This window comes from Pleurodeles waltl, chromosome 1_2 (assembly GCF_031143425.1).
Source record: "Pleurodeles waltl isolate 20211129_DDA chromosome 1_2, aPleWal1.hap1.20221129, whole genome shotgun sequence".
NCBI lineage: Eukaryota > Metazoa > Chordata > Amphibia > Caudata > Salamandridae > Pleurodeles > Pleurodeles waltl.
In genome coordinates this window covers 176,484,457-176,510,384 of record NC_090437.1, presented here as the reverse complement: position 1 = coordinate 176,510,384, position 25,928 = coordinate 176,484,457, and the positions used below count along the sequence as shown (strand labels likewise).

Genomic DNA, 25,928 nt, shown 5'->3' with positions numbered 1-25,928 from the left:
AGGCGTCCATGAGCTTGACCACGCTGCAAACTCCCTTTCAACTTGTGCTGTGGCTTGGCCACACAAAGCATTTAGCACCATCATGACCTTCCCTGAGTGTGAAGGCACACAGGGCGCCCCTGGTCGGCCTGGGAAATGTCAATATCTGCAACAGCTATGAATGGTGCAGACCTTCAAATACTGAGTGCAGGATGTGCGCTGTACAAAAACAGCTCTTGTGCTTGATTTAACTACTTATAATGTCCATTGTAAGAATCTAGGCTACATTCAGGGTGTTCTTTAAATGGACCTTGCCCAGCAGATGCCTAGTACAAAGCAAAGCCAAAAATCTAGCCCCTACCAGACCCGTAATTTCCATTCCCTCCTGAGAAAAAAAACATATAGCTTTTTAAAACTCGGGGACCATGTAGGACTTAGTATCTGACTCACCAAAGCCGGGATGCTACCATCATCCCAAGCCTATAATAGAGCTTCAGGAAGGATGGGAAAGGAACAGAAAGGCCTTTGACATTGTTTCAGTACACTCTGGAGCCTGCTGCATTTTTCTCTATCCTGACTGTAGACAGAGCATAAGTCCAAGAACAAAGATAAAGGCATCACCATATAACTCTTTTCAGTCCTTACAATTTGAGGTGCCTCCCACTATCTAAGGCAATCAAATGTACTAATCCACTTTAGATGAAAATGTTAAACTGCTCCTTTCTACGTATGTATGTGCTATTGGTATAGTGCAAATCAAGCCGTAAAAGCAACGGAGTATTGCAGAAGGTCAAAGGCAAGCATACGTGCACCAAGTGATGTGAGATATAGCTGGTTATTGGATTATTCCTGCATTGTGATGTAGTCTTCTTTAAAGAAGTGTGTCTTCAACTCCTTCTAAGTTGGAACAGCATTGGGATGGTCTTTTTGGATATAGGGATGTTGTTCCAGATGCTAGTTGCATATATTGAAAAGGCCTGTTGCCTTGTTTCCATCTTTTTTTACACTTCTCAGTCTGATTGTAGCCTCGCTGTGGGTGTGCCAGGAACCACTCAAAATAGTGAGTTTGTCCGCAAGGTAAGTGGGGATGCTAGTCACGATGGCTTTTTAAATGATGCAGCCAATTTTGAAGATGGTGCGAGTTAGCAAGGGGAGCTAATGAAGTTCCATCAGGATCAGGGTGATGTGATCGTATTTCCCCTGCCTCGGTTGAGACATATTGAAGCTTGTAGGATGATCTTAAGTGTTGGGAGTATGGACTCTGGGGAAACCATGTAGTAGGGTGTTATCACCAGCTAAATTCAAGTATACGAGGGCTTGAACAGCATTTCTGAAGCCTCTATGTCAGAGAAATGGTTTCACTTTTTAAAGGGAGAGCTAGTACCAACCTTCCTTAGCTTTCCTGGCAGTGTGTTTCTGGAGAGTGAGATTGGTGTTCAAGGTAAATCCAAATCACTTGGCATTCAACAAAAGTTAGGGATGGAAGCCATCAAGGTCATGTCATGTAGCCAGGTTTGTACTATTTCTTGCTTGTTGTTCATGGAAAATAACATGAATACTCCTTTGGTTGTGTTCAACTTCAGATAGGCCCATGACATCCAGGTCTGGATGAGGAGCAGGGAGTGTTTGAGGGGCTGGATGCCTGGAACAGAAAAGACTCTTGTTTAGGATTGTGTATCATTGTCGTATTGGTGAATCTTGATACTGTTATTTGTGAGTAGAGTCCCAAGGGGTTCCATGTAGGACTGAAGATGACGTGGAGACAGTATAGTATCCTGGGGGGCTCTGCAGGTAATAGGGATCGCTTAGCACGCAGGGTAACCCATATGTACAACTGGTGTCGATTTGAAAAGTAGGAAGCAAACCAATGATGGACATTGCAATTGAATCCCATTTCAGACTCCATGGTTTGGATAAGGGTTAGATGGTCGAATGTGTTGAAGGCAGTCTTCGTATTGGGAGGCTGCTGTCTGTGCAACGAGGGCTCAGGATTATAGCTGTAAAGGCTTTCATGGGCTGCATGGTTTCTTGTGTGACTCCTTCCTGCAGCATGGATAATTGGAGTCTTGAATTGGAACATAGAACTGTGCTAAAAAGAAAGAAATGTTTAAAGACAAAAAAAGGGAGAAAGTAGGGTTAGTACCGTTGGCTATTGTCCCACGGCATAGCCTCCCTTTTTGGTGTTTTGTCCATTTCTTTCTTTTGACATACTTACAGTTGCACCGGAGGCAAATAAAAAGCAATAAGGTATCATTTTTTTACTCCTCTGAGGAGGGCATTGGCATTGAACCATGGGCTTCTTCTTTTCCAGTGCAGGCTAATAGGTCTGCTTACAGTTACATCCAGCAGTTAGTTGATGAAGCAGTGACCAAGGTGCAGGCTCCTGCAGCCTTGAGGATGTGGGGCCTTCCAGTTTTGACAATCATGTGCACATTAAGGAGGTGGAATATATCCTGCAACACTTGCTGAAAAATCTGGATTTTCCAGATCTGGAGCAGGCTGAGGATTCTTACCAGTTGCTACCTCCTCACTGTGATACGCTATTGGGCTGGCTCTTCCCTTGCACAGCTAAGCTCTGATAGTAAGGAAATGGCTTATCTGATGGTGCCTTGTTTCATGCACTCTAAATGCGTCTTGGAGAATGTAACACTGTTGTTAATTAGTCCCTGAAAAATAATTTGGTGTTGGCTGGTTTGACCTGATGCATTTCTGTGAATCCTGATGACTGTATCCTGGTGAATGCTGTGAATAAGCACATTGAAGGTCCTTGAAGATAGCCTATCCTGGAAACAAAGTGGACTTGAAGGCTGAAACTTAAGCAGTATATACTGCTCATTATGTAGTGAAAGTCTTTGATTAGTTGGCTAGGACCATGCAGGAGAGTGAAGATCACAGACTTGTGGGCACAGGTGGTCCAGTAGGGAAGGCTGCTGTCTGATATCTTGTTTAATAGTCCAAGTGCTCCTTCTTTGACTCCAATAGTGACTATCTGGGTGAGATGTCTCCAGAAGCAGTGTCCATGGTAATTACATGCTGTGCTTACTGCAGATATGCTGTCTTCTTCATTGCTGCCGCACACATCCCTTGCACCTGCTTATGTTCTCCCTGTCGACTGTGTAGTAGATTTCAGGATGGATGTCCATTCTGGCCACTCCCTCATGTCATCCTGTCAACTAACCGCGCCTTTAGGGACCTAAATCCTTTAAGTGCTGTGGTCTTCTCCCTTTTAAAAAAAACAAAAAAACAATTTGCGGTTTTGTTTTACTTGTATCTTGTCCCATTTTGTCTATCTTGACAGTATCAAATTTGGTCTACTACGACCCTGCTTAATGACTAGACGGGTGTTGCCCCTGTCCTTTCGTTTTTCCCTAATGTAAGCTTTTTTTCTCTTTTGAGGAAGAGAGCATCGCAATTTTCACTTCACTGTGTCTCCCACAGTTATTTTATTTCTGTTGATTCATTCAAATTCCTTTTCGTTGGTTTACCTACTTTAGTGTTTTTTTTTTAATCAAGAACATAAGTTGCAATCCTTTCATACAAGATATTCTGCCATGATGTAAATAATTTCTCTACCTAATTGTTTTAAAATATTCTAGTTGTGTAGAAACTTTTACTTCTGCTCAGTTCATTATTCTTCGTCCTTGTGGTGATCCTTCTATTCATTTCCAGGTGAAAGTGCCATCCACATATACTCCACTAAAACATTTTTAAATTGCTATAAGTATGGAGTTTACCCTTTGAACTCTCTGGATTTAACCACTGAATTACTCTGGGACTATGATTTTTGTTTATAAATTGTCTTTTTTTTTAATCACATGTTTGGCTATATCTCACCATTAGCACTGTATGTTCACTTTTTTCCCTGAGCATGTCCATGAAAATAGGTTTAATGTTGTTTTATGTGTATGTAACTTTACCCATTGATGCATAAGGTATGTTTCAAGTTGATACAGTTTCATGGCCATTGTTAACCATTATATTCAGTGTATCACTTTATTAGTTGTTTTCTTTAATTGTTTTCTTCAGTGGACATTGTTACTAGAGACATACAGTTACACAGGTTTCACTGAGGGTGTATTGCTTGCTTCTTTAGTACCATTACTTAGTATCATGGTGAGAGTCTGGAAGGCAATGTTTTTTAAGGTTACTTTTTTTAGGGTACTAAGCTGTTTAGGGATCAGATGGAACAAAAGGTCTCTATAGCATTCAAGGATAACAAGCATTCCCTTCCCTGCAATCGAGGGGGTTCTGGCAACTCCCGCACTAGTGGTTGACCTTGTACATGCTAGAAAGGATATCCAGGTTCTACGAGTACTGCTCATCTTCTTAAGAACGTAAGGAGAGAAAAGGCAACCTTTGTGCAAATGGAAGAAGTAGTTGGTAGAGAGAGAAGGAGACTCATTCTTGCTTGAAAAACAAACGGTGGAATAGTAGCATCAATTGAAATGGCAGAGGGTCTTGACTAGTAGTTGAGGGACAGTCGTCAAAGTTTTCCTTTCACAATGTTTTCAGCCTTGGCAATCTAGGAAGAAATTGAATACAATACCCTATTCAGCAGGTCTAAAAAAAACTGCAGTTCTGACAACTGCAGTGGAGATCCCAGGTCTTGTTTTACGACATATCTAAGGCTTTTTGTCCACTAGGGAAACAGATGCCACGTCAGTGGGTTTGAGCAGTATTCAGCAGAGTTATGTTATTGTCTACAATTCAGTGTCTCCAAATTCAGGACTCATCCCTCTTTTGCCCCCTTTAATAGAGCCAATAGGTTGGCATTGTGTATTTACTGCTGAAAAAGGCAGCAACCCTGTTCCTGTGGAAGAGAAGAATTTGGGAGTCTTCTTTCTGTTGGAGAAAATTCAGGGTTTGACCCCATGCTGCACCTGAAAACTGACAACTTCCGGTTTTGGACTGGGTATTTTAAGATATAGATTGAAGAGGTTCATTCCCATGGTTCACTGAGGAGAGTTCTAGTGACCTTGGATCCTCAAGATGCATATTGCTATGTGTCCGTGAGACCGTGCCAATGGAGGCTTCTGAAGTTTGCAGTAGAGGGTCAGCACTTCCAGTTCTCCCTTTGTACCTCAAGCCAGCTTCCAAAGTTTTTACCAAAGTGATGGCTCCTCTGGTGGGTCTGCTGCAAGGGCTGGGCATTCCATATCCTTATCAGAATGACTGGTTGGTTCACTCATCTTTGAGGTATCAGATTGTGATAGATATTAGAAAGGTCTAGTTGGTACTTTAAGATCATGGGCTTCTGATTATCTGGGAGACTCTAAAGTGTGAGCCAGCATAGGATGTGGAATTTATTGGAGTCCACTTACTCACAGATTTGGGACTAATGCTAACTGAATTGTACATCAGCAAAGCAATCATGTTTTGGCACTTTTGGATCAGGAAGACTTGAATGTGCGATCCTGGTTCCAGGTTCAGGGATATGACACTGCTCTGGCAGTGGTTTCATGGGCCAGATACCATCTTGGTGGTGAAGCATGTGCTTTCAGTTGGAACTTAGTGTCTCAGTACTTCAGCAAAGGATTGTATTGACCCAGTGTTTTGCTTCACTAATGACTGAGCTTAAACACTCATGCACTGGCAAAAATCTCTGGAATGCGCTTCTTAGTCCAAAGAAGACATTTATTATTTCACTACGCAAGGTAGCATGCTGAAAGCACTTGTTCAAAAATGGTCACAGCAATGAAATGAAAGAATGTACAAATGATTCTCCACTACAGTATACACAGCAAATATATGTATCTATATTATAATGCACAGCAAATAATGAATTAAAAAATATGCATCGCCATGAGAAAAAGGCATCTCTTCATCTCCCTCCTATTTAGCATCAGATCTCCAGATCCCAGAATCGATTGAGGAGAGAGAGATCAGTTATCCTCACGGGAAGGATGGCACACTCCAGCATCTTGGATGTGCCTGAGATCTACAAACACTCTCCGTCCCGGTTCATTTGGTCTCTGCCTCTTTTATACTCTGAATGAACAAGAAAGGAAAAGTCTGGAACTTCCCTTTCCTTGCAGAAGTTTATTTATTCAAAAAATGCTGATTGCTTTAGGCCTGCTTTGAAAATAACATGCGGGGACTTGGCCACAATCCCAAGGTGCCAATTCAAAGCAAGTCCGTTCCCTGCCGTCTGTGTACATTCTTATCGGCCTACGCCCTTGTTGGGAAAAAACATGAAGAATAAAAACTTGTGCACATTGTACAATGTGGAAAACTACTTGCAGCTTTTAACGTAGCAGTGTCTAATGCTAAGATAAAGTCAATAGGCAAAATAAAGCTGGTGGTCACTAATGTGACCGTATAGTGCTAGGCTAAGTGCAATGTGGAGTCAGTGGTCAAAACTCACATATCATTACATTCCACCCTTTTGACCAGTGACTCATACCCTATAGTCCTAAAATCAACTTAGCTTTTTTTTGTTTTCCTTTAAAAAAAAAAATCACAAGCAAAGCAGGTATGCATTGTACACAGCAACATAACGAAATGACAATTGCAATCACTATAAAGCAATGGAAGTGGGATTATTATTACAAACAGTTGAACCAGGCACACCTACAATAAAAAAGACTGAAGCTTAGATATTCTGATTGGGACAATAACTGATTGAACAGTGTCTCTAGGATAACGAGTTGGTATATAATTAGATGGAAACCTCATGAGTCCTAATCATGTAAAGGTACATGGTCCACCTGTGCGGTTCCATACGAGAATAGTCAGCCAAGTGGCAACATAAACATGCTTAATGTGACTGGCAGCAGTCATCAGCTGATAACAAGCCATGTTGTTTGTTCCATTAGAATTGCAATCAAACCGGTTGATAGAACATCCATGGTACTCTGCATTATTCCCATGCAGAATTTTGATCTGTGAAGCACAGTTAGCGCCAAATGGATCCATAGGGTTTTCCCTTCAAAAGCAGCAGGGGTGTTGTGCAACATAATTGATCAATCAGGTTCAGGTTGGGGGTGCTGCCTCACCCAACCGCACACACCCGAAGGGAGACCACACAGCATATTCATGGTCACAGACAAGTCGTAGTATGATCTGTAAAAGAAACAAGTATGAGCTTTCTTGCAAATAACATTGTGTCAGCTGAAATGTGCTCCATTTCCTTGTTTTATGATCAACAGAACATTATTAGGGCCCTTGGCAATAATTTCTGCAGGTTCTGCAGGGGTATTTGGGGATTTCATCCAGACCTTAGCATCAGGGTTTTTGCCAGTTGAACCAAAACCTCCCTTTCCTTGCACTTCCGCTGTCAGAAGGGCTGAGGCAGTCCCCTTCCTCACCAATCCTCCATACAGTGGACTTATGACAAGTTGGGCAATTTTGTAAGCATGTAGGTCAAGACCTGCAGATTCTGGTGTGGCTCTGTAAAGAGCTGAAGCTCTAGGTTTTATTTCCCAGTACACAATGGTGTGGGTGGCCAAATGTGGTTGTATCAGGGTTAACATTTGCATCAGAGCAGTTTCAGCATTTTGTAATGGTCTGTTGTTCAGAATCTGGAGGGCTTCAGTTAAATGCTCACTCCAGATCAGATAATATTTTAGTCTTAAACCCCAGGGACACTCCTGTTCTTCTCTGCTTTTGCCACCTGCTCCAATCTACATAATGTCCCTGCAGTACAATGTCTCCTTCATGCACTGTCCACAACTCTAAAGCCTGTTGAATTATTTAGTTTGCCAAATCAAAAGCACACTGCTGAACTTCACCCCCTTCAAACCCATCTTTCTTTCTTGTCACTTTGTACCAAAGGTTAAGATTTTACTCAGGTAGGGTCATGCTGTCTCCAAAAATCAAACAACCTCATGAATCGCGGTGTCTTTTGCTTAGTGCTAGAAGTAGTAAACTCCAAAATCTTTTGTTTTACCTGTAGCAACATCTCTCTATGTCCTGGCCACATTTGACTCTGCAAAAGCTCCATGAATATATTGTTTAAAGAATGCATTTCAACTCCTGTCAAAAACTGTGGGCTACTCTGTATTTTTCATCTAAATATTGGCTGTGAGCGAACTACGTTCTGCTCATTTAGCTCACACTGGCCCCCACCTTTTTTAACCTCCTCATTACTGAAATGTGAAAAATCCGATTTCCGTGGGATGGCTTGGCAGATATCAGCTTTATCTTGTAAGAACTTATTTTGACAAGACAATATAGCAACAAGCTGTTGCTGCAATTTATTTTTCTCAGCTTCTAACTGTTTACACTTCTCTTGCATATTTTTGTAAGCAGACAAAAGTATCCAAACCCTCCTGTCAAGAATAAAGGGGACATCATTCCGTTAAAAATGCACCCTTTTAAAACATATAAGTACAGTTATTATTTCTGTTTTATCCAAGCACCCATCCCAAAACTTAGAAAGTCCTGATAAACAAGAAAACACATTTGCCAAGACATCATAAGGCATTATAATTTCACATGCATTTTCAGAAACAGTTTGCGGTGCTTCCTTTAACTCTCTGAATAAAAACATAATTTCAATTTTAAATCGTACACTTTTAAATTCCAACCTCCTTTTAGACTGAGCGACTACGCAAAAATGTTTTGCTTCACTAATGACCGAGCTGAAACACTCATTCGCTGACAAAAATCTCTGGAATGCGCTTCTTAGTCCAAAGAAGATATTTATTGTTTCACTAGGCAAGGTTCCTGAAAGGAGATTATCATGCTGAAGGCACACGTTCAAAAATGGTGACAGCAATGAAATGAAAGAATGTACGAATGATTCTCCACTGAAATATACATAGCAAATATATGTATCTATACCATAATGCAAAGCAAATAATTAATTAAAAATATGCATCACCATGAGAAAAGGGCGTCACTACTTCATCTCCCTCCTATTCAGCAGCAGATCGCCAGATCCCAGAATCGATCGAGGGGAGAGAGATCAATTAAACTCACTGGAAGTATGGCACACTCCAGCGCCATGGATGTGCCTGAGATCTGCAAACACTCTGTCCCCGGTCCATCTGGTCTTGACCTCTTATACTTTGAACAAACAAGAAAGGAAAAGTCTAGAACTTCCCAAAATGCAAAATGAAGCTGGTGGTCACTAATGCGACAGTGTAGTGCTAGGCTAAGTGCAATGTGGAGTCAGTGGTCAAACCTCGCATATCGTTACACCCAAGCATTGGGGAGGAGCTTCTTTTGTGGTTGGCATGCAACATTTTGGACTAGGGGGTTCGTCTCCTTCCTCCAGTTCTGACAGTCATATCCATGCATGCCAAAGGTCAAGGTTAGTGTTGCTACCCTAGGGGCTCTGGAGTTGCTGGGACTCTGGTTTGTGCTAGACAGGGACCATTCTGTGAACTCAAAGCAACAAGGTTGGCCTTGCTATGGTTTGCACCTTTGCTGGAAAGATTGTTCATCCTGGCCCATAATCACAGTTTGTCTGCAGAAGCCAGCATTAGCCAGCGAAAGAGGACCTCATTTGTAGGTCTTGGTCAAGAATGCACGCTTCATCTACAGTTGGGCACAGAATTGTCTCTTGTCCTTCAGAGATTAGGGATGTGGAGATTGTGGAGATACAGTTATCAGACTGTTTCTGTCCTCACAGGACTAACGTTTGGGCACAATCCAATTCCAGAATCTTTGGCAGACGATGGAAGTGGGTTCAATTGATCAATATGTTTAATAAAGATAATAATAGCTTATTTTTGTGTAGTGCTTTACACTGCATTTATGCAGTTTCTAAATGCTGTATGTAACAGATGTTGCTGTTTCTGGCTCATGGTACTCCATATGATGACCTTTGGGAGGCTAAAAGGCGGAGCCTACCCTGCTGGGATTCAAGCGGTTTACCTGACTAAAACCCCTGGGGACTTCTCTCACTCTTCTATTCTGTGGGAGATCACAAGAGGAGTGGGTTTAGGGGTAGATGCTCTTTCTTGACTTTAGCGGCAGCTTATTCTTTATGCTCATCTCCTCTCTTTCCAGTTATAATCAAGGTTCTAGCTGGAACAAGGACAGAGGAAACTACAGTGATTCCATCTTTGTCCACTTATGTGTTAGTTACGAATGAGGACAACCCCGGAGTGTTTCGTCCACCCCCTACCTTCTCCACCAAGTGCCGCTGTTTGATGAAGGAAGTCCTAGTTCAGCCCCTCTTATTGGCTTGGAGGTTGAAAACGCTGGCTTACAAAGCAAGGTTTTGACCACCAGAGATTTATCTCTTGCTGCTCAAGCTTCTAGACTTCAGTCCACTCTAATTTCCACAGTCTTTTTTTGTCTATGAAAAGCAGCAAGAGGAAGGATTGCTCCAGGGAAAGAAAGATTGGCTGACTTGCACCTAACCGGGACCAGATTGCACGTATTCGTCAGGGAATGAGGGTTTTCTTTGCTGTGACCACCTGGCATGCTGAATACCTGTTTCAGAAACCCAAAGGCCCGCTTCTTACTGCTTCTCTGCGGTTGCCTGCTTGAATCTTGAAGTTCTATCAAAACTGGAAATGTGTTCTGTTTCATAGTGAAAGACATACTATTCAGAATTGTTAATGTGATCTCAAAGCATTTAGTATTCCAAGAGCTTGGACCAACTTCACTGACCAATGTAAAATAATAAATTGGGCTTCGAAGAGTAGTGGTTCAATTACTGCAAAACCAAATTGCCATTTGTATGTTTCTGTTTTTCAATTAATTTGGTGTCTTTGAAGTGTGCTGACAGAGGGAAGCAGGGTGAGCTTGTGCTGCCCCATTCTGTGCTAGTCTAGAACTGTGAATTTTCAAAATATTTATTTTCTGTGCTCGCTCTCAGATGCATTTTCTAAAATAGTTTTAGGACTGTAGCCAGAAAGGAAAGCTAGCTGACTTCATCGTGTACATTAGACAATTAGTTAATGTTAAATTTCACTATTTATTTGAATATTGTTTAAATATTTAATGTTGGTGGCATGTTTTGTTCACATTCCCATTACTTCCATACAGTGTTTGTAAATTCAGCAGCATTATGGATCCAGCACTGCTGAAAGATCGAGAGCTTTTTAAGAAAAGAGCACTCACCAATCCAGCTGTAGAAAAGCGTCCTGCTCCTTCATCCTCTGACTCTTCTAAAAAGAAGAAATCTAAGTTAGATCCTGGTGGCACCCCTGGTGCGAAACAAAGTTCAGGTAAGTGTGTTAACTGCTAGCAAAGCTGCAGCCATTGTTTATGTTGTGACCTGTAACGTGGACAGCTACAGCATACTAAACACTTTTATTGAAGTCCTTGGAGTAATTCCAGGTCCCTGTTCAAGATTAGAGCTGTCACTGAAATGGGGTAGGTCATTCTTAGTGATCGGGAGCAGTGAGGCTATTTTGGTTTAATGTCTACGAAATCGAACATTGGTTGACTTTGCAACACTTCTGTTTTAGCAGGAGACGTCAACACCACTTAAAATCTAAAAAATGAAACAATTAGCCACTGATTAGTAATACTAAAATTGTTCACGTTATTTAAATTAAAGAAATCTAATCTTGCTACAGTTAGTGTTACGGTCAGTGATGATATATTCCCAGATACAGTCCAAATTTTCCCTACAAATCGAGTGCCTTTTCTAATTTGTCACAAAATTACTAAACAGCACAGGAATTATTTAGAGCCGTAGTTGAGGCAGGCCAAAGTAAACTTAGGAAAATGGCCACTATGAAGTTATATTACTGCATCAGCAATTTACAGAAGAATAAGTGTTTATGTTAACCATTATGTTGCAGTTGAGCTTTGGTGACTACATTTAGAAGCTTTGTTTGATGCATTAAAAGTGCAAAAAATCTTACTAACATTAACGTGTAACGAATAAGACAAAAACCATTCTGCAACATGCTTTTTGGATGATGAAAGCAGTCCAAAAACTGGAGGATTTACCTCTTCATTACTTGAAAATAATAAAGCAAAATTAGAAAAACATGCATACATAGCATAAATAAAATATACAGTATGTGATGGCTCTGGTAAAAATGACCTATTGTTGCCTGATACAATGTTAATGTGTAAATACCAGGTTTTACTCTTCAGTCAGATGTAAAATGTCCTATTAATGTTAGAAGAAAGTAAATAGTTCCATTTAAACCTAGCAGTTGCACATTCCAGAAAGTGTTTCTCCAAGGTCTTATGCACTAACTACTGTTTCCTAATCCATAGACATTTGTTATACTCAGCTAGGAGAATGTTGCTGTATTCCACTGATTTGCCAGATATGAAACTCATATTTGCTAATTTAAATTCCTGCTTTTAGTAATTTATATGTTTGTTATTGATTCACAAATTATATTCTTGATGAAGGTCAGCTTGTGTTTTTCCTTAAATGTTTGATTCTTATAGTAGAACATGCACCTTGGTTTGCAGGATTGTGGGATGGAATGGATGATGCATGTGTGTAATCAGCTAGTTGATGGGGTTAGGGTTAGGAATGCAGTTAGTAGAATTCATTTGCTGAAGTTTTTTATTTTTGATTAAATTTTGCATTTAACTTTAACATGATTTTATCCATACATATATGGATAATACATTGTACTTTGTATTATCTCCTTGTTTTGGAATTATTACCCTTGAAAATGGCGCTGTCTATCATGTGGAGGAAGAGGAAAGTCTGGGGGAACTACTGTGGGGCAGATTATCCCACCCCGTACCATTTTCTGTGTCACTACCAGAAGTGGTAGACGCCGTTCGGCAGAGACCAGTGCCAAAGCCCCAGTTGAGGTACCTATGAACATCAAGTATAATATTGACCTGTGGTGACCTCTGATTATATACCTATTTAATAATTCCTTGAGCAACAATATTAGTTGTCCATGGGCATTGTCTACAGTCATACCTATTGTCAAAAAAGGGGGTTGTTTAAATGCTATTGCCCCATTTCTCTTATCAATAGCACGGTCAAAATAATTGGTATGGTGATTTTTAATCATCTCAAACTTTGGGCAAAAGATAATAACATACTATGTCCCTTTCAATTTTGTTTCCTCCCTAGGCTGGGTACAGTGGAGCAGTGCTTGAAATTACTGGCAAGTTCACTGGTGTCAAGCTCTGTCCATTGTACCTCGCCTTTATGGATCTTTCAACAGCTTTTAGCTTTGTCGGTAGAACCAAACTGTGTCTGATGCTATTGAATTTTGGAATACAGGTGGCATTAGTGAACGTTTTGCTTGTTCTACACGAAAATCTAGATGTAAAGGTATGTTTTGACCTGGCAGGTGAAATGTCTGATGTTTTCCCTCTCACCCAAGGGGTGCGGCAAGGATGCATTTTGGCCCGCCTCTCTTTATTATTTATATAAATGGACTGAGCCCCTCCTTGATCAAGGCCATTAATGACATCCCTAAGATTGCCCACACACTGGTACCTGCGTAATTATATGCCGATGATGCAGTATTATCGGCATGGACCCGAAAGCTGTTCAGGTGTGGAGTCCTTTGTTTCTTTTATGAGTAGCTTAGACTTGCTGACAAACTCTGGGAAGTCACTCATTATGGCTTGTGGGCCAGGTAGGAAAAACATACCCAGGCTTACAATAAGAGGTCACTCTATGTACTGTGAGTAACTTCATCCATCTAGGAATCATTTTTAACTTCATGGGATCTTGGCAACTGCAGCTCAATTGTTTACTCTTGAAGCTCAGAAGGGCGGCTGGTGGAGTACTCAATCGACCTTGGTCTGTGGGAAAGTGACTATTTCCCCCCTTGTAAACATATATAACATCTAGTACGTCTCCGTCACTCTGTTAGGAGCAGGGGTTGGGGTCATCATAAGGTTACCTCCCTTCATGCTGAGGAAAGTCGAATTTGCATGCGGTTATTTGTCTCCCCCACCCCGTCACATTTTATTATGCACTCTTAGCTAAGTTTACAATACATTACCTGTTAAGATAAATTAGCACCACCACTGCTGCTGTGTGTTAGTGTATGGATTAATCCTGAGACCTCTTTATGCAGGGATGTGTTCATTGATTGCCTTAATTAGTCCTGGTTAGACTACATCTTCAAAAATTTAAATGCAGTGGGTTTATATGGATTGTTCACTGATTTCCATCCCCCCCCAATTTTAAAAAGGCACGATAAGGTGAAGGTTAAACAACACTTTTAGGAGCTTTGCCAATCGAAGTTGCTATGTAACAAACTGAGTAAAAGCTCTGTGAGATTACTATAGGTTTTTAGCACCCGCTGAACCCGTGTTGTATCTGACCATTTCTGTCTGTTTTTGCTTAAACCTATAAAAAAATTATTCGGGAGACCCCAAATTTAGGGAAGCGTTATTTCAGCTTTTAAGCAGCCCCCATATTTGTTTTAGGGTCAGCTCCTTTCTCAAAGCAGCAGTGAGATGCAGGAATTAAATGGAGGGCCAGCCTCCTGGGCAAGGGCTGCCACTCACATCGACAATAATGAACTGAACTTACCATAGCGACTGAAGGTGGCACTATTGTTGGGTATTTGGTAGTAGCTTAGCCTTTCTGATATGACTGTATTTCATTTTTAGCTGTTCTTGGTTGGCACTGTATTGTTTTCATGCTGTTTGTAGATGTTCTGTGTGTGTTTTTTGGTTGTTTAAAAAAAATTACTTGTATCTCTTTTATGGCTAATCTTGGGCTAATAAAGTTATTACTGAAGACCCGCATCTGTACATCACTGGTTACTTGTTTAACTCTTTGGTCTATACTAGATAAACGTGTTGGAATCAGACCACCAATAGAGTAATTTCATCTCATATTTAAGTTAAAGTTAAAAATAAAAATATACAGATTAGGAAACAGTGGGATGTGTGCTGTTATGCCTTTAACAATTTCCTCACGAACCAGTGCATTGCACAATGCACTTACGTCCAAACATAGGTCATAGATTGGACATCAAATTTACCAGCTGTTCGGCAAGCTAATTTCCTGATTGGTAGCCTTTGCTGTTTTTTTTTAAATTTCATCTCACCTGTCACCACAGATGTGTGGTATGCCACACTATAATTGCAGACCTTGATTGAGCACTCTAGGTTTGACCATGGGTGTGCCCTTAGTGCAGCCCGAAAGAGTCATTTTATGGTTCCCAGGAAAAGTGACCCATTGAGATTCCAGGTTTTTTTTGTTAATTCATAGATTGCCTCCATGTTCATTCCAAGCATCTTTATCACTAGTCTTGCGTTTTCTTATCCTCTGAGGTTCTTGCGTTGTGTACCTTAGTCAGAATGCTTTGTTTTGCTGTTAATTGCATTTGTATTGAAGCACATTATATGTATTTTGTTTTACTGTAAGGGCATTTTTTCACACATTAACACAAGATCTTTAGTTTTTGTCTTCATTTACTTGGAGTGGATTCACTTCATTGACAACGGGGGGACACTGATATAAAGCTAAAATGATAATTTAATCGGGGTGTTAAAAACAGATGATTGATTCAGTTGGTATTCATTTTTTATATTTATTTTTCTTTGGAAGCCATTCAGATTGACAGATGCTACAAGACGGCATACAATGTTATGCTGCTTAAGGCTTTAACAAGAAGGCATTTGTCCTGCCCTGTAATATATGGACATATATACCAGTGTCTTGTTTGTGGGTGGCATCAAGTGTCCTACACCACCTCTGTGTTGCGCTTTCTCATGCTCTGCATCATGGCCCTCACAGGGTTGGGTTCGTTCTTTAGATCCTTCACTGTTTTGTTTTTATCACAGCAGCAGCAGTCAAGCAGCTCATAAAGGAAAGCAAACAGCATGAGCGAGATCACAGTAAAGATGAACAGAATAAGAATCACAAAGCAGGCAATGTTCCAGTTGTCATGGAAGGGGTAGATTTTTTGTATCTGCGATTCCACTTGTTGAATGATGGTGGCCGTTCCGTTCTTCCAGGAGCTCAGAGATGCCATGGTGCTGAGATTTGGTCTTGAAGCAAGAGCTGCAGAAAGAAATATGAAAAACTGTGAAGTGATATGACATTGCTCAAGTGTTTAAAAAAATTGATTACTTTTAACAGCTTGAGGTACGCTGACTATTTTACAAGGTTAATGAACCATCTGTAAGATAGTATACCACAGTGTGTTGTACTACATTTCTAATTTCTAGTCTTTTTGCTTAATGTCACTAAGCCAAATTAGTTGATAAAGACAGCTATTTGAGCTGATAAATTAGTGACTGCCTTCAGGAGGGGTTTCCTATGAAGCATGCTGGTATTTGATGCACTGCTTCAGGTAAAGATAGCTCAGCGCTTCCCTGTATAGCTCTTTAACACATGCAGACACACTTGATACTTCACCAAAAAACATGAATACACACAAGTCCCTGACTCTCCAAGAAATCCAAAAAAGACGTACAACTGTAGAAGAGGAATAAAGATGATGTGATGCCTCATTGTGGCTACCATCTCCATTCCTAATGTTTTTGACCAAACCTTCCTGGTCACTGAGCAAATATGTAAGTGGAACCACCCGGGGACATCGACAAAAACCATTGAGGGACCTTGATAGCCAACTATGGCATACCTCGCCATTTATCAGTACAGCCTGTACAAGGCTAGGAACATAGAGCAAGATATCGTAGTACTTGCGTTGTCCATTTGCAAACAGCTTCTGAATCTTAGACCACTCCACCACTAACATAGGTAGGGCAGTGCATTGTTTATATATTCAAAACCACACTGAGTCAGAGGAGCACTCTAGCAGTGATTGCCTTGGAACAGATCCTGTGTTCAATATGCAGCTCTGCTGACCTTTCATCTTGCAAATAAGGATCGCCAACTCTATTCTAGACCGGCTTACTGCCTTAGCTATCCAGTTATGGGGGTCTCAGGCCTTGCTTCGAAATCTGGCAGCGAGTACACCCGCTGTGCTCTGGGAATGTAGGTAGTGATAGCTAAGAAAACATACAAATAAGATTGCCATGGTTGTATTATTTATTCTATTCACCATGTTGGTAATGCTGGTTAGAATGCTTTGTTTCATCTGCTTAATGATCGCAGCTCATTCTCTCAATGCAAGAATACAATTATTTCAGGAAATATTTGAAAACCTTTATTTGTACCTTTCTTGTGTTTGCCCTGGGCATGTATAAGTAAATAATGAAAGGGTAAGATCTGTTTCCAAAATTTCCTTGGGAATCGGAGTGATCATGTTCGAGGTTGCCATATTCATCTGTTATCCTGGAAAGGTTAGGGGTTCAGGTGAGGCACTGTGAATTAGCTAGGAACTGGTCCGACATTTCCTGATTGTGTAGACCAATTCAGTTCTTACATTCTTAAGGTTTTTTTTGCCCTAATACGCAGCCCTACTTCTTGTGGGAACCATATAAAATGGTACCACAATGTTCTAGGTCAGGTACTTGTATAACATGTCTTCTGTGTAGTTCTTGTTTGTGCCCAGGGTCCCCCATTCACATTTAAAATGGAAAAATCCGTGGTGAAATGGATTAATCCTCCTAAGCATTATAGGAAGTACCTATTTTTGCCTGTAGGTTGTTCAAGATTGAAAATTTGAAAGGATACCCCACTATAGTATTTTCCTCTCTGAAATCCATTCATTAATATGGTGCAAGTTATTAACATTCCTGTTCATTGCAGACATGCTATTAAAGCACATTTAACATTACATGGGCTAACTGTTGGGTGTGGAGATGTTTGCATTGTGGTTGAGGCACACAAAGCTTATAAAACTGAAGTATTTTACTCATGGGTCACTTTTCCTATAATCGATTCTAACACTCTGACATTTCAAATTTACACTGAAGCTGCCACACAATGCCAATACGGAGCTTATAATAATTTAGAAATAGCATTAACATATGAGGAACATCTAGACCTTTTCGAAGGTGCCCTTCCACATGTGTTAAAAAACATTAGACTGGGTCCCCTGAGCAAGAGCAACATGACCAGTCTTAGTCAGCTGCACACCATATCCAAATTTAGCACTGCTAAATGGAGGTGATTTACATACTCTATATACAGGTCTAGTTAGACTATATAGATGGTAATTCAGTTATGGGTAAAATACCCACCAGACGGGAGGAGATTTCATTCTGGATTGCACAAAAAACAAACCAGCTTGAAGCCGTGTTTCCCCATACAGGACCCCAGGACAAACACTGAATTCTCACTATGTGCTTACCACTTGAAATGGTCCCCCTATAGACGACGGCGCCACTTGGGGTACAGTCTTTGCTGCAATATATACCATAACACATGATCAAACATCGCTTGCTGTTTTGGTAAAGCATATTCAAAATGAATACGGGACTGCCCCTGCCCTGAATTTGGGGATGAAATTAATTGGCAAATTTGCTACTGTCTCCTCAATAATAATAATTAATATTAAAGGGGAAACAGCAGCACTGGCAATACGCCAGCGACTTGCACAGTTCGCAGTGGCAGACCAAGAGTACGAATTTTCCAAAAATGATTGCTAACACCAATATGTCTATAGGTCGAGATAACTTGGGAGCCATACCAAATAAACCACAGCTTAAAGGTAGTTCTGCATAGGACAATACCAACCAAGCACCTGAGTATTCTAAAAAATAAAAAAAATAATAATAAAAAAATCAAGGGCTGGATCTTCACAAATGGAGTCTTCAAATAACATGTTATAACATGTTTGACCATGGTGCAATTGAACAGCCTGATCTGTATCAGTAAACTGATACATATACTTCTTGTTCCTTTCAGGACTCATCGGATATACAATCAGTGAGATGGGGCGATCAGATCGCAGGCAAAAAGAAGAGAAACTTCCACAACACATAACCCCAATCCGACAAGAAGAACATGGCGGGTATTTCAGCTAAACATGCCACACATATTGAGAACGCTCCTTCAAAACAAGACGTGGACAGTGACACTGTTGGACAGTGTGGCAGAGGTCACAATAGTTCACCAGAATCTTCAAGAGTTTCTGGATGCGAAAGTAACTGATGACTTATTTGAAGTAGAAAACCCAGATCAGCTGCTCAGCCCTCCTGACAGATTGTGCAAGTTAAATATAAAAAATTAAGGGTGACATAACGTGCCCTATTAAAATAATATTATTGGAAAATGTAACACTTAGCTATGACATTCTGTTGGCTGAGGTCGATTGGCCGCCAGCGTTTGTTAGAACACTCCCGCAGGAAGAAGATGTAAAAATTTATTTTTCCGTTCTTGTCCCTGAAGAGGTTAAACAAGCGTATGTCGCAGAATGGGCTTGTGCACAAGCCCCGACATTATACCACAATCAGGTAGGCCAGAATAAGGATTTGCCTTATCACATTATACCCATAAGGTCCAGCCCGCAAGGGCAACCACAGTAGCCATTAAAACATGAAGCAAAAGCTCCTGTGAGGGAAATTCTCTCACAACTAGAGTACCAGGGAGTGACTGAACTCTGTGTATCTCCTATGAATAACCCTTTATTCACAGTAGCTAAATCAGATCATTGCTACTGCATATTCTTAAATTTGTCATTTAACAGTCATACCTGCACATTTTCAATTCAGAACGCACACAGTGCGGTTTAATGAACAATATTGTCCATAAAAAGTGTAAAACAACCCTGGATATTTCCATTTTTTTTTCTGTCAAAATATAGCACCTGAAAACAGATCTTACAGCATTCTCCGAGCTAGGCTTACAGCATCGATTTTTGTCGACTCCCTCAAGGGTATAAGAACTGTTTGCTGCCTGAGTAACGTCACTTCTACATATTGACCCAGAAGCATTGTCCTATTTTAAAGACACACATTTCATACATTATCACCTAAATACACACTTAGCTAGAGTAGATCACATTGACTTGGGATTTGCTGAGCATGGCTACAAATGTAATTAACAAAAAGTAAATCTCAGTGTCCTGTTTTTAGAATACCAGTTATAAGGCAGAAACCTTGAACCCCATTTCATAGAGAAATGTGCTCTCTTACAGCCTCCAAACACCATTAGAAATTACAATCACTATTGGGTTTTCTCAAATTTGGTAGAAGTTTGGAAGATTATGCACAATGCATAAAACCATTGTATGATTTAAACCTCCCTGATTTCTCCAGTGCACATTGGACATCAGAACATACACAAATTCTTAAATCACTACAGACTGACATGCTTACATCTAGAAAGTTACACATGTCAATAAAACAAACTTGGTAATCCGTGTAATTTTAGGTTCCACTGATTACATTTCACATTTAATGAGGGTTACATCGTGCCCATTGCATATAAATTGCATTTATATTCTAATGGTGAAATGTGCTTTGCATCCACTGAAAAAATACTTAACTGCAGTTTAGATGGCTGTCATAAAGGAAAGATCTTTGGCTCAGGAGAAACACAATTGTGGTTACTCCCATTACACCCATAGGGGCCGTCACAAAGGCCTGTGTTCCTAATGTAAAAGCCTTACATTGTAGATGGATACAATGGGCCCCTTCCCTGACAGCAACTGATGTAGACTGTCTTTGACCCTCTTTTATAGACTCAAAAATGTCTTCAATATGAAACCAGAATACCCCGGGCCCAATGATAGTGTCTCTTGAACAGTAGACATATGTGATATATACTGGTGGTTCAGCTTAGCCTGCTATAGACCCCAAACACCAATACTTGGAGGCCTGTGCCGCAGTACATGGTGTCATGAAAGATGGACAATTCCATTGGCAAAACACATTTACCCAGTCCTTAGGGGATTGTACTGTGCAACTGGTTGAACTGAAAGCCTTAATTCTGGCACTAGACAATATGGATCCAAAATTCCCCACACATTGTGTGTGATTTGTATTATTGTATACAATCTTTTATTGAAAACTTAAGTTATTGGCACCTGAAAGTTTTCAGAGACTGTAAGAGGGATACTATCAAGCATAAACCGCTTTGGGGAAAGGTGGCACAACTTAAAAATGGTTTGCCACAGGCTCATGTGATAAACACATTGAGTCACAAGCGTGTTTGAATACACGCTGTACGGAAGTCATTGGCTGATGAAGCTGCCAAATCTGCAGTTAAGACTGCAACTGTAGCTGCTATTACTTGTTCACAGTCAATGGTGGATAAAGATATTATGGGTGCAGTCACTACTTCGCGCAACACCACCCCTTACCTAAAAAATATCCAGCAAAATATTCCTATCACTTGAGTGCCCGAAACATTCCTTTTGCTATCATCCCTGGGGTTGATGATAGTATGATACCCAACCAGGACCGCAGGCTAGAACTAATACTAACTGCTCATGAGGGTGTAGCATCTACATGTGGCCATCAGGTGTGGTGGCCACAGTTTCATGAGGTCGTGGAATCTGCATGTGGCCATCAGGCGTGGTCGCCACAGTTTCTCTACTACAGAAGCGCTACTGGTGGCATGTTCTGTACAAGCAGACAAAACAATATGTCCTGAGCTGTGACATTTGTTAACAGATAAAAGGTTCCACCATTGCTCGCCCACCGCAGATACCTCCTAGTTTTAAAAAACCTGCTTCAGTGCATGTATCTTTCTCATTATGGACCACTAATTTAGATGGTGTGTTTAAATGTACTCTACTTGCTGTAGATTCTGGCTCCAGATTCCTATGGTAGTGGCCACAATGATTGGCTGGCGCTCAAACTGTTATTAAAGATTTGCAAGTCTTTGTGGGGACATATGCAGTAGCTGCATTCCATTCGGACCAGGGCCTTGCTTTTCGCCGCTAATGCTTACAGGCTTACTATTGAAACCTACTGTGTTACTTTGCATTATTCATCTCTATCTTCCTGAGGGAAATTCAATTGTGGAGAGGACGAACAGTGACTTAAAGCAATCCTTAATAAGTAGAGTAATAGGCTCAGGTCCTAGTTGGATTCATCACTTGTATGGAGTCCAGAGAACATTAAGTAACCTGCCTAGATGATGATCTTTGGATGGCCAGACCCCCTATGAAGTACTCTTTGGCATCCAGATATTCCTGATCTCAACAGTTCTGGCACAGTGGTGGCAGATATGCCTTTTGACATAAATGCAAGTTTTGCTATCTTTTAGGAACCACAAGGCTTCCGAGATGAGCACTCAAATGACTTTCCAAACATCCTGCCACTGAAGATGTGTGCGAGCTATCAGCAACTTACAACTGGATTCCAAAATTTGGGGATCTAGTTTGAGAGAAGATTGCAGTGAAGAAGGAATTTGGCCCATCTTACCATGCACCAGTGCCAGTTCTTAGCATTCAAGGTACCAGGACCGTGATTTTGCCACTGCTGGCTTTTTGTAAAGACAAACAATTTGTCTTAATTGGTCAAGTAAAATTGCATCATGTGGCCCATTCTACACAGAGGTTACTAAGACTCCTTGGTGGTTCCTGAACCCCTCTTACTATCATACAGGAGCTACCTCTGCATGTATTGAATAATTCTAATAGTATTTCCCCTTGGTTGGGGAGAACGGAGAATTAACTTTTGTTTATTCCTGTTACCGCTGTGAACACAAAGCATGCATCAGATGCAAGTCTAGAACTTTCTACTGTTACTTCGAACAACAGAGCTGTCCATGATAAAACACTTTTGGAGGTGTCTACCAGTTGTCTTTCACCAATAAGGCCCCTGTTTTCTCACAGACTGTTTCTGTTTTTTTGGACGATGGCTTCTCTGCTGATTCCTCACATATTTAACTACATGATGAATGTGATCTTCACTGGTTGAAACATAGTTATCTGATTCCTCTGTGGCCTTATATTTGGAATACCATTTCATTGCTCTGCCCACACTTCCCGGATTGGATTTATGCCAGTTTTCTTTTTCTCTCATAAATGGGACATTATCTCCCAGAACACTCTGCTATGGAACTGGTAGCTGAAGTGTGGAAACCTCATTTATCTTCACATAAATTGTGAAGAGACCTGTTCCTTGTGCACATTTCAATTTTCAATTTCAGCTTTATTTCGGTAAGACAATACCATAAAAGCATACCGACACAATTCATACATTTCTAAAAGAAAACAAAAGCAATTTGATAAAAACAGTAAAACCAAACCCATCATGAGATTAAGAAAATAAAATCCAGGACTCCCCCAAGGTCATACAATACAATTAGATAAAAGAAAAGAATAAGCAATTGATCGATTAAAACATTGTAGAAATACACAGTACACATCACTTTACAAAACACCAAGAATATTATAGAATCACCATAAATACAATCTGTGTGCACAAAACAAATGGGATTGATATCTGACTGTTAATAGGAATGGCTGTGTACTTGCAAGAAAGTTCACTTGGTCTCTTGAACTATAGGTACGCACAAATAATGACCATTGTAAAAATAGAATTTCGTGCTTCTTTTGTAAGACATTTGTCCCTAGCATACCAAAGTGCCTCTAAGAATCTTGGCAATGTGCCTACCACCATCACATGTGGTCTTATTTTGCTAGTTTTTAAGAGCTGAGTGAGAATCTCTAATGCCCAACGATTTCTTTTTCCCATACATGCCTATATTCGGCTAAAGGCCAAAAAGAGGCAAACAATCAAGTATTACAAAAGACACATTATTCCAACAACAATTAATATTCATTTAGCTACTAAAACCAACTGTCTGGATAAAAGCAAATATTAATCTTAAAAGCTATAAATAAGAATCAATTACAGTATTACATTTTTATAAAGCCCTTAGAATTTGCCTCCAGTGCCATCAGGGACTTATTTTGCTTTGGTAGGTGAGGACTATTTAAAATAAAATGAATAGATAACTGAATCCTAGAGCCTTAGGCCCGCCTTGTCTCTGATAAATGAAATTGCTAGTAAAAACCGGCTTAAACCAAAAACAACATATGGTATCGTACTAGATCTCAAGAATCTTGCTGCTTCATTATAGTTCCTGATTCCAACGTTCCTGCAAATCGGTCGAAGCCATTTCCTCCTTGGTTTATCATAGACATTGCAGTTTAAAAGGACATGGTCCGTCGTTTCAGGAGTCTCCATATTACACAGCCCACAAATCACCTCTTGTCTTCTCCCATTGAAGGGGCCCCATTTAGAAGTGAAAGCCTTAACCTGGAGAGTCCCATATCGAAGCTTCATGAATAAAACTTTTGCTCGTCTAGGTTGGATAGTATCTATCCATTCCTCAGCATACGGTAATGGTTTAATGTCCAGGAAACTTAAAGTAAGTCTGCCTAGATCCTTGCTGTAGAGAGGGCTGTTTAAGGTAAAGTCCCAAAATACTTGTTTTAGTTGAATCTTAGATTGTTTTGTTAGTGTATGTGGTTCTTCCCAGTAAAATTTTAGGCCAAGAGTGTAAAAGCATTGTCTTATATAATGGAGCCACGGAAGGGAAATTGCCTTGTCCAAGTCTATAATCTCAATTAGCGCTTGCCTATAATGGATTAATTCAGGGGTAGACCAGAGTCTACACCAGTAGAGCAAGGGCCTCAAGGCTGCCAATTTACCTATTTGTTTCATGTTAATATCATAGGTTAAAGGAATCAGTGGAGTAGATGGAGGGAGACCCAGTACCCCCCTCATAAAATTATTTTCCTGGGTAACCAATGGGGTTAGGTTTGTGAATCCCCAGAGTTCAGCACCATATAGGGCAGCAGCCTGTGCTTTGCACCTATAGATCTCAAATACTGGTGAAACAATACTAGACCTTGAACATTTATAATTTTTGCTAATTGCCATGGAGCTATGCGCTAAGGAAATAGCAGCTTTGTTAACATGCGGTGCCCATGACAATTTAGCATCAAGGAGTATCCCTAGATAATTGAAATTTGTTACTCGTTCCAATGCCTGCCCTCTAATCCGAATGTTTCTCTTAAGTGCTTTATGAGGGTTAACAGTCAGGTATTTGGTCTTGTTTGTATTGATTTCTAATCCCTTCAGGCTGCAGTACTCGCTAAATTTATCTAATAGAGTTTGCAAGCCCATGGGAGTTTGAGATAATAGGATGGTATCATCTGCAAAGAGGAGGGCGGGGACAGGATCACCGTTCAATCTTGGTGCGTCATGGTTGCTTTGCTTCAGATATTGAACCAGATCATTAATGTATAGTGAGAAGAGGGTTGGGGCAAGCACACAACCCTGTCTCACCCCCCTCTTAATAGGTATTGGGTCTGTCAACTCTCCCTTTGGCCCCCACCGAACCTTTGCAAATGTATTTTCATGTAGTCTCTCTAGCTGGCTCAAGAGGTTCCCTGGCATACCCTGTTTCCCTAGAGCAGCCCATAAGGAGTCTCTTGGCACTAGATCAAAGGCTGCGCGCAGGTCCACAAATGCGATGTAGAGATGGCCTTTCGTTAGTCTAGTATATTTCCACATTAACGTCAATAGCCTAAAGGCCTTATCGACTGTGCTCGTCTGCTGTCTAAAGCCAGCTTGATATATAGTCAGTATGCTGTTTCCATCTATCCAGCTGTTAATCCTATTCAGCAGCTGTCTTGCATATACTTTTTGCGTGACATCTATGAGGCTGATAGGTCTATAGTTCCCTGGTTCATCCCTGGAACCTTTTTTGAAGACTGGGATTATTTCTGCCCCTTTCCATGTCTCGGGCACAAGACCTCCCCTTAATATAGCGTTACTTAAAAGATTTAGATAAGGTGCCCAAATTTCTAAACTATGTTTAAACAGGTCCCCCGGGATCTTGTCCAAACCGGGGGCTTTCCCCAGCTTGATTGCTTCAATGGTGTTCACCGTCTCCTCCAGGCTAAATTGTAACTCGGGTAAGATGCCCTGGGTGGCTAATGTTTTATGGCTTGAGGGATAGAAATCAAGGCTGGGGGGATCAGAATAAAGGTGTGTAAAATAGTTAACCCATGTATTGGGATCTATATGATGATCAGTAGAAATTTTCCCCTCTTTGCTACCATGGGTAACTATTTTCCAGAAGATCCTAGCATCACTGGTTTTTGCTGCTTCCAGGAGATCTTGCCATTTTTGATCCTCCCAGTTACTTTGGGCAGTTGCCAGTATTTTCTTATAACTGGCCCTTGCCTGCTGTATGGCCAATTGGTTCTTTTGCTTTAGAGCCTCTATCAGCTCTCTTTTCCTCTCCCTACATTTGGTAG

General features: G+C 40.7%; 2 protein-coding genes across 3 annotated transcripts in view; one reads left to right on the top strand and one right to left on the bottom strand.

Moving 5' to 3' along the window:
• The window catches only part of GTF2E2 (general transcription factor IIE subunit 2), a 226,490-nt gene that overhangs the window by 23,846 nt on the left and 176,716 nt on the right, over positions 1 to 25,928 (top strand). For both annotated transcript variants that reach the window (XM_069237388.1, XM_069237380.1), the window contains exon 2: positions 10,924 to 11,105. In XM_069237388.1, the coding sequence (XP_069093489.1) occupies positions 10,946 to 11,105 (160 nt within the window). In that variant the 5' untranslated portion in view covers positions 10,924 to 10,945. The remainder of the gene's footprint in view (positions 1 to 10,923; positions 11,106 to 25,928) is intronic.
• Positions 14,889 to 25,928, bottom strand: part of SMIM18 (small integral membrane protein 18) — a 45,299-nt gene continuing 34,259 nt past the window's right edge. Inside the window, exon 2 of the mRNA XM_069237403.1 lies at positions 14,889 to 15,847. Coding sequence (XP_069093504.1) covers positions 15,528 to 15,818 — 291 coding nt within the window. The 5' untranslated portion in view covers positions 15,819 to 15,847 and the 3' untranslated portion in view covers positions 14,889 to 15,527. The remainder of the gene's footprint in view (positions 15,848 to 25,928) is intronic.